Genomic DNA, 9770 nt, shown 5'->3' on the forward strand with positions numbered 1-9770 from the left:
AATCCATGAAGAAGGCCTCAAAGGTCTTCAGAAACTTTTCTTCTTATTAGAGGAAAAAGTACATTAAAAGGAACTATTTAGATTTTTTTAGGGTTTTATTTCCATTTTGAATTGAGGGAGGCTTTTGGGGAAGATGAGGTAATGATTTATAATTACGATTATGAATCTTCAGAGGGGTTATTTTCTTTCAAACATTTTACTCAAATGAGAATTTCAAGATATATGATTGTGATTTTTTAAAATCGTATTAATATTCACATCTCTCTTACTTCCTTGCTTTCTGTGCTGTTATAACACAGCTAGTTCTGCATAGTGATGTTCAGAACAAGACTTCCTAACGTAATTGAGTGTATAAATATTTTAAAGACATAAATAAGTAAAGAAAAATCAGGACAACTTTATATATCAGAAATACATTAAAATGCAAAAATCTATAAAGCCATCAGACTGATAAATCTGGAAAGAATTCAGTTTTGAACTGACCCAGAATCTGCTTCTGAAAGCCACCCCTCCCATTGGTTAAATGTTCCCATGCAAAACATCTTGCCTGTGGTTTGACTACTGTGACTTCAAATTACAGCAAAACACTCTAGATTTATTTTCTGTATAAAAACATTGAAAAGCTCTTGTCTTACAAAAATAGTATAAAGTAAGCAAAACTTTTGACAATATTTAGAAGGCAACTGAATATCTGCCAGCTTCTTTGTTGTGAATATCTTGAAAATAAATCCCTTCAGTACTTTTCCATCTTCCCATAAGCTCACATAATATAGAAAAATTACCATTTTCTTTTAGCATTTGGCTCTATAGGACTGAAATTAGAAGCAGGTTTTAAAGCTTTTGGCTTCGATGTGGATGAGGCATAGGTCCAAATTTGTTATATTTGGAATTTCAGCAGCTTAATTCCACCCATGATCTTTACAGTTGAGCTCACATTTTTATTCTGGCTGTTTTGGGACCACTTCTTGCTATCTGCTTCAGCAGTCGAGTATGAATGCTTCTGCATTAGAGAGGGGTTAGAAGTCAGATGTCTTTTAACATGAATTAACTGCATAGATAGAACTTGGGCTTCTTTTACTGGTGAAAAGGTCTGTGATACTATAAAAGGCCTGTAAGAATTTTGAAAACAGTAAGGTGACAATAAGTCCATCACTCTGGAAACTCAGAAGCTGAGGCTGGCAGGTCTAAATCCACGGTATCTCCTAGACAGACATTTGAGAGCAAGGCTGCAAGTGAGAAGCACGGGGTAGGTCACAAAATGGTACTGCATCTCCTGAGGCAGCAAGGAAGAGCTTCCCTCAGGAAGTACTTCAGCACTATTTCATTTATCTCAAGAGTTACAAAACAAGTTGGATTTTGGAGAGTTTTTCATAGAATCACAGGATCATAGTGGTTGGAAAAGACCTTTAAGATCACCGAGTCCCAGCTATAAACCCAACACTGCCAATTCCACCTCTAACCCATCTCCCTCAGCACCTCATCTACCCATCTTTTAAATCCCACCAGGGAAGGTGACTCCACCCCTGCCCTGGGCAGCCTATTCCAATGCCTGACTGCCCTTTGGGTGAAGAAGTTTTTCCTAATAAAAGCTTTTCCTTTTGGGAAAGCGTCCAGTGGGAAATGTGTGTTCATCTTTGCTCTGAATTGTGCAGTGTGGTTTTTTTGCTATGACAGCTTGGTGGGAAAATCACACTTGGTTTTTAGTAGGTGATTATGGCACTTTGTAACAGCTCTTTGGGTGCTTAGCGTACACGTCTCATTGAGGTCTAAAAGTAATCTGTGGTTGCACTGAAAATTCCCAGAATGTCCTGAGAACCTCAGCTTATTAGTAAGAATGACTGAAAATTCTTGGCTGGTGGGAAGCTATGCGACTTTCCTTTCACATGTGTGCACATGTGTAGTTCTCCATTTTCAAATGACTGTATAGAAATGATACCTCTTCAGTTGCCAGAAACATGCTCTATAAAATAGAGAATATGTCTGAGTACTTGAGAGGTGAGCATTTTGCTAGTTTGTATTTCCATGATTCTGCAAATCCAACACAGACACGTTGTGCTGGACTTAGTTCATTTTATACATCAACAACAGAATTTATTTACTAAACTTCAATCCATTATACTTAGATGAAACCAATTGTGGAAAAGAAGAATCTTCATACTGTGGATGAAATGCAACGAAGCTAGGACTCTGCCTGTCTCTCATACTGTATTTGCACATAGCTGCTTTTATGATTGTGTACTGCCCCTAGAAAGCACATTCGATATGTGCACATAGATGGTAATAACCTAATTTTAAAATATGACCTGTAATTTACATTCACTGTAATTTTTTTTACACTTACAATTTCTCTGCAGATAGAAGTTAATACAATTAAGGCATTTTAAATACTTGATGGTGCCCATTTCCCTGTTGCTGTTGTCTGCAACACCAGATCATACCACTAGACCCAAATTTAAGTTCTGTTTCTGCAGCCTCTCTACTGAGCACTTGTCCTTGCCATATTTATTGTTACTGTTATGTTGTTGCCCTGAGATTGCAGATGTTTTTAGGGTCTGTATCAAAATGTTCACTGTTGCACACATGAATGCAATAGAAAACAATTCTGTGGTCTAAATATTCATCCCTGGAAAACAAACAAACAACAGAACAAAAACCAACCAGTGGGAGGAGTCCATGGTATCATATCTCATTGCTGAGACAGTATTGAGATAGTGAGAGAACAACTGTATTCCCTGAGATTGCACAAAACACAGTTCTTAGTCTGCAACTGAGCCTAAACCCTTGTCTGGGTGCAAGAATCATCTTTTCTCTCTGGGGCTTAAGGTATATAAAAGTGTCTGTGATAGCTCGAATGAGATCTGAACATCCTTAGTGTAGGAGGATGCATTATCTTAGGTATGATGTAACAGTTGGAATCCATATCTACCATGCAGCTATGTAAAGCAAACAACAAATAAATGATACATTTTTTTTTCTAATGAGTAAATTCCAGAATGGATTCAACTTTTCATTGTAAAAATACTACTGTTTGATATATTGACCTCTGAGAGAGCAGGAAGAGGGTTATCTGCTGAGCTGTGGTTCTCCTTGGGATATCATGCCAGTCATAATTAGATTCTTCACACTTCAGTGGTCTCAGCTTCTAAATCTAGTATCCCGCCAGCAAAGGTCACTACAATGTTTAGTAAGGAGAGAGATTGCCAATCCAACTGATTAAACCTACAAATTGCAGCTTACAATAGGATTCAAAAGATGTAGAAAAGTCAACGTACTTGGTTAAATATTCTGTACTGTTTTTCAGGTAAATGCACTGGAGTATTTGAACAAGTTGTTCTCTATTATCACACCACTTTGCCATTTTAAAAGACTGATCGCTTAAATCCCTTCAGAATAACAGATTTTCCTTCACGTATCAGGAACAACTTGATTTTGTCAGGTTTCTCTTTTGTTGAAAAGGAGAAATGCAGTAGCTAATGTCAAAAAGAAAATTACATACACTGATGCATAAAACTTCAAGGAAGTCAAGGTGATGCACTTAAAAATTACTTTGAGAGCTTTGGCATCCATTTAAGAATTTTGCTACATATTTACTGGGAAAGTTTCATCTGTGATTTGTAGATTCATTCCTTTCAACATTTCCCTGAAGCCCAGACAGTTCTGACACAGAGTGAACAATTGAAAACATTCTTCAGGAGAGAAATATTCCAAACTTCACTTTCACAGTTGAAAGTATGGAGAAAAAAAAAAAAAAACAAAAAAAAGATGGTTTTAGGCAGCGAGACGTGAAGGACAAGTGGTAGGCCTGTCACAGATGCTGATAGCTTGGCGATGGTTGTACATCATCTTCCCTTCGTTGGCTCATGGACCTGTCTTAGCTGAAATGCAAACGTGCAAAATGACACGTTTATTTTTCATCTTAAACCTTGATTCTTTTGGGCTTCCTGTGCACCAATGATTTGTTTCATTCCCCTATGTTCACCACAGATGTGCTGCCACCAGTGCCAGGGCAAGGAGATAAAACTGCTACTATGCTTTCTGATGGAGCCATTTACAGCAGCATTGACTTCACCACAAAAACTAGTTACAACAGTTCCAGCCAAATAACACAAGCCACGCCATATGCCACCACCCAGATCCTGCATTCCAACAGCATCCACGAGTTGGCTGTCGACTTACCTGATCCTCAGTGGAAAAGCTCCATCCAGCAGAAGAATGACCTGATGGGATTTGGTTACTCTCTCCCAGACCAAGGCAAAGGCAACAATGGTAATTACAGCTCTTATTTTCCAGAGAGCTTGGCTTTGTACTGTCCCATCTATGCATGAATCAGAAAAATCTCTTTAGTATGTGAGACACTTGTTTGTATTTAACTAACGCTTACGTACCTCGCATGCCCGCTGAACCTCACACAGTCACAAAATATATTGTTCTGTGCTTTTAATCCTCTTTGTCCTGTGCCAGTCACCAAGCCATCTGCCTTCCATTAGGCTAGGATAGGTAGACATTTGAAAAAAATAAAGTAAAGCTTGCTGCCCCACCACATCCGCCATTGACTTGCTAACTGCATGTGTTGCATGTGCTTGTGCTGTCAACTAATCACACGATGCCACTGTGACCTTTGCCTTTAACCCTCAGCCTTGCTTTACATCCCTGACTACCGCGTGGCTGAGGGACTGGCTAATAGATTGCCACACAACCAGTCACAGGATTTCAGCACCACCAGCTCCCACAACAGCTCTGAAAGGAGCGGCAGCCTCTCAGGTTGGTTCCACCGCCGTGGGTGGGTGAGGGACGGAGGGGTGGCGGTGAGCAGCTGGCCCGGGAGGTGAGAACCTCCTGGGTGCGCTTTACAGATAGATATGAGGATGCCTGCCTGCTGGAACGCCAGCGAACAGAGTCACATCGACCTCTACTAAAAAAACCCCCAAGTATGCCTTTTGCAAAACCTGTTTGGAGATAACTGGAGAATCCTCCCAACCAGGGCTTGTCGGCACAGTCACAAACCTTGCCTCGTCACATCCTCTCCCTGACAGCACAGTTCATAGAGCACTTATATTTCCGCATCAGTCCTTAGTGTATAGTTCTCTCCACGCTGAACTTCATGAGGAGATGAATATTTTTGTTGAGTTGTTAACAGATTCCCCACTCCCACGAGCTGTTTCTAAATGCTGTTTTTCGGTGAAGCAGCTCAGAAACAAATGTAGGACCGTGCGAGATGACTAGGGTTTCAAAAATTGTGCCAAGTCTGCATACAAACAGAGTGTAAATTTTATGTGTGTGCTGCATGTTATATTGGAAACATGACGCATTTTCGTTGGATGAAGATGACTGTAGTACCTGTGGTTGTGTGTTATATATAAACACACCTTTTTCTTGATTTCTTTAATTTTGCTTTCGTGTTGCTTATGTTATGTATAACCATGTCATTGTTTTTTAATCAAGACAAAAACTGAAAAGCTAGCAATTAAAATGAAAGTCTGCTATTTCGCTTAACTGAAAGAGGAGAGAGCTGAAGGGACTTCAACTTTGAATTCATACTATAGCCATTGCCTTTTGATTTTCCGCTGTAAGTTGGAGCAATTGGGACAGTAACAGATCAACCCTATAAAAGGCTTCTTTCTGTCAATTGAAATGACAATTCAAATTGAATGTTGAGATTAGAAGCCTGTAATCATTGGCCCATAACTCAAATAGCCAAATGTATTTGCAAGACTTGTGTTCTCGTGGGGAGGATTTGTTGTTTTGAGTGAGACAGAAAAATAGGCTTATGGCATTGACAGAGAGGTGTCTGGGAGCTAGGTTCAGACTTCAGGAAAGGTTCTTGTTCCTTGTATGTGAGATGTATTGGCAAGTAGCTCAGGAAGCTGGCTTGCTCTTCTGACTGCATGAAAATGGAGAAATGGATACGTGAAGGTGCCAGTTCTCAGAGGGCAGTATCACACTTGAGATGTGTTGACAGCTACAGCTGCCTGCGAACTTTCTCAGAAAATACAAAGTTTCGTTGGAAAATGCCAGTTGATCAAAAGCTGGACTTTGAACAAATCTTTCAAGTAAACCACATTTCGTGTAGTTTCTCAGTTTGAAGTAGAATTTCTGATAACACACGGAGACTTCAGGTGAGCCAGTCCTCCTATGGCCAAGGCACTCCTCTTGTGATCGAAGCAGCTCACACCTGGATGCCCCTATGCTCAGATGAGCGTCAGACTGTTGGACTGCAGAGTCAGTATTTTGCTCTCCTTTGCCCACTAATTATGTCTTTAATACAGGCTAATTATGTCTGTAATATATGACAAACTGGGGGAAACCTTCAAATAGTCTGCTAATGAGAGCATCACTGGAGTCAGGGACCAGCTTTGATTACCTAGTCCCCATCGGGGTGAGCCGGGACTTGTTCTCTCACTTCCTTGGTTAGTACTTCAGGTACTACTTATTATTCTGACTAAATTTCTGGCTGTTTCAAATGAATATCATGAGAAATCCTGTCCCACTGTGGAATGGAAAATAGCTAAAAACTCAACTGCGTTGTGAGGGAGGGAGATTTTGTGGCTGTACTTTGCAGAGCTCCCAGCTTATGTCAGTGCTATGATCATCAGCCCAACTGGCAAATTCTTTTTCCAGGACTTGATTCATCTAGAGGTTTAAACAATATAATTGAATTTCAGTGTAAGGAGACGTTGAAACATTGGGGAAACAAGGCTTCTATGCAGCAGTTTTCAAACACACATCAGACATTCTGTATTGGGTGTCTGTTCCACTAGTCTGATGGGGGAGTAACTCTGCCCATGGGGACAGAAGAGAAGTCTCCAGTCCAACCATATGATGTAGGCTGCTTTCCTTACCAGTAATGACCTGGGAATTCCTTTCTTCTATTTCTTCATGCAAACAGTTCCTTGGCTCTCTGCTTCACTCTTTCTAATAGCTCCATTATCTTTGACCTTTCTCTTCAAAGCCCCCCAAATCCCATTGACTCCATACTAGCACCCCATACCTCCACCCTCTGTTTTACCAGTCTTTTAAGGTCAGCAAGATGCTACACTTCCAAGATCTCCTTTCTCCACTACCGCTAAACTCTAAGCTGAAGTTGTTCTCTGCATTTCTCTTCTCTGATTACTCCTAGACAAATCCACCCCCCCACACACACCCCCTCTCTCTGTTATGCATGTGCTGTCCTCCCGAAGCAGCCCCTCCTGCCTTAGCTTTTGCTGGCTCCTACTCCTGCTGGCTTTTCAGAAATTCCCCTATGTCCCACAAATTTAAATAAATGTACTTCCTTTGCGCTGTTCTGTGACCCTATTTCTAACTGCACCATACCTGTGCTTTGAAAGCTTCCTTTCCCTCCAGAAGTTTCTTGTATTTGTTCCTCCATTGCCACCACCTCTGGGGTTTCTTTTCTGTTGAATGTTCTTTCCCTTTTCAAGAAAGCCTTCCAGGCTACAAAAGGCGGGAAGAGCCTGTCTTGCATCCTAATAGATGGAATATCAGCTCAGTTCACACATAGTGAATGACAGGATCTTGGCTGGACTTGCTATAAATACTCCAAGACAAGGAAGGAAGAGCTCTGGTCTGGAATTGAGTAGTGGAAAGCAAAGTCTTAGCAGCATGCTGCCAGCTAGGCTGATTAGAAACCTTGTTGCCTGTCTCTAACAGCCACGACAGAGGGTAAAAAGAGAAGTCTTGGCTACTTCTGAATCCTAGAATCACCTTGTTTCTTCCCTCTCTATTCGTCCCTGTTTTGATCCAGCTGATACTTGGAGCTAACAGAAGAAAACCACTTTCTCTCAGACGAAAAGTCCTGTGCCAAGAGCTTGTCTCTGCTAGAATTGCACCTTCTGGGTGCCTCTGCCTAAAGCTAGAGCCGTGGCAAAGAGGGTGGTGCCTGCCAGTGGACACCGTGCCACTGTGCCTTACAAGTCAGTGGTGGCTTTTTTGTTTCATTACTGTTAAGAACTTTTTACATGGGGTTTTGGTTTTGGCTTATCTTTGTAAATCAGCAAGTGATGTCAGCAGGTAAGTTGGATTAGACTGTGCTTTCTGCAACGGGCAAGGGACGCGTGACTGCCAGCTGGGTACCCCACTGGAAAGCATATGACAAACCATTCTTCCACCCAATGATCCAGAGAGTTTGACAGCCACAACAAAATAACAGTAAATAGATGGGTCTCCAAGCAGTCAAGGGACTCGAAATGTTGTGCCATTCTTCCTCTTAATGAATTCCTAACAAGAAAAAGCAGTCAGGGCAAAATAAAAGAAGCAAAACAAGTAGGAAGAGAACTTTAACTGTAAGATCACTGCCACAAGTGGAAGTGTCTCAACTGGAGAAGCGGGTACAAGGATGGTAAGACAAGAGAAGAAGGCTTAAGCAAAATGCATTGCTCACCTCATTTCGACTAGCCTCCTCCATTGGTCGTACAGGAGAAACAGAACCCCTTCTCCATACTGGAACAAGATACTTGAATCCCGTGAAAACATTACAGACTACTTCCTGATGTTTTAAAAAATGGAACTTAGTACATTCCTGTCGGCAAAACTCCGTTTCTTTTTGCTTTGACAACCTACACTTGTCATTCTGGCTGAAAGTTATTGAGTCTAATGAAATTTTTTTTAGATTTTGTCCTTAACCTCTGCATTTTCCACAGAAAGAGATTATGCAAAACATAATCACATTGGATAAGCACACTGGATTCTGACATTTGAAATCATTTGCTATGGTCTATTACATTTTTATCTAACAGTGAATTCAAGAAGTCATAAACCAGACATGAATAAATCAGTAAATATATTTCTGATACAGCAGAACATGCCTTTCCTTGGCTGTGCACTACTGTGGTGCAAATGTATGGAGTTTTAAAAAGAAGTGATTTTCAGCAATTATTCAGAATAATTTTTCCATTCTATTATTATTTATAACATTGTAACAGCATTAGCACGTTGATGCTGATTCTGCTGAGATATAAATACATCTTCTTTTTTGGGGCATACCATCTGGGATTAGAATTATTTCAAAGGAATGTAAATAGCTAGCTGTTTTTCACATATTATATCTCTAACATTTTATTTTTCTCTTTTGGATTTGCAGGTGGCAAAGGAGGGAAAAAAAAGAAAAACAAAAATACTGCAAAGCCCCAGAAAAACAATGGTTCAAACTGGGCCAGTGTTCCCCTCCCACCCCCTCCTGTGCAGCCACTTCCAGGCACAGAGCTGGAACACTATGGGGTGGATCAGCAAGAAGCAGGGTAATTTTCTTCTTTTTCTTTGGAAGAAAAATCTGTGGTTTGCAGAGATTAGGCCTTTTTTAAAATTTATTTTTGCTAAGTGACAATATTGTCTTGTTTTGTTTAAAAAAGAAAAAAGAAAGAGTGCCTTATCCTATAGACTTACTCAAGGCTATGGAGGAGGAATGTTTGAATAGCTTCTCTTGCTAACAGCTGAAGATGGAGATAAGTGACCTTGCTTCATCATCCTGTAGGACTTCTCTGCTTACACATACTGAGAAGTATGTCGCTTCACATGTAGCCTAATTGAATTCTGTTGGGTCTTCTTGCAGGTGATGGGACTCAGTGAGTCAGGATGACATAATCTGGTTCCTTGTATTTTTTTCAGTGCTTTGATGTTTAAAAATATTTGAGCCAATAGAACAAAAAACCTCACACTAAACTGGATTAATTTTAGAAGATCAACTTGTGGATAATAATCTATCGGCTTTTAGAAGAAATCTCACAGTTGAGGAAGGCATGCTGTTTATTATTTAAAAATGTATCTTATTTATCTTT

General features: G+C 40.3%; 1 protein-coding gene across 1 annotated transcript in view; it reads left to right on the plus strand.

The window, feature by feature from the left end:
- Positions 1 to 9770, plus strand: part of LOC104532439 (roundabout homolog 2) — a gene marked incomplete at its 3' end in the record, with an annotated part of 356022 nt that overhangs the window by 329616 nt on the left and 16636 nt on the right. Inside the window, exons 21-23 of the mRNA XM_029087387.1 lie at positions 3985 to 4266; positions 4636 to 4761; positions 9077 to 9233. Of these exons, the coding sequence (XP_028943220.1) occupies positions 3985 to 4266; positions 4636 to 4761; positions 9077 to 9233 (565 nt within the window). The remainder of the gene's footprint in view (positions 1 to 3984; positions 4267 to 4635; positions 4762 to 9076; positions 9234 to 9770) is intronic.

This window comes from Antrostomus carolinensis, unplaced genomic scaffold, assembly GCF_000700745.2.
Source record: "Antrostomus carolinensis isolate BGI_N321 unplaced genomic scaffold, ASM70074v2 scaffold1691, whole genome shotgun sequence".
NCBI lineage: Eukaryota > Metazoa > Chordata > Aves > Caprimulgiformes > Caprimulgidae > Antrostomus > Antrostomus carolinensis.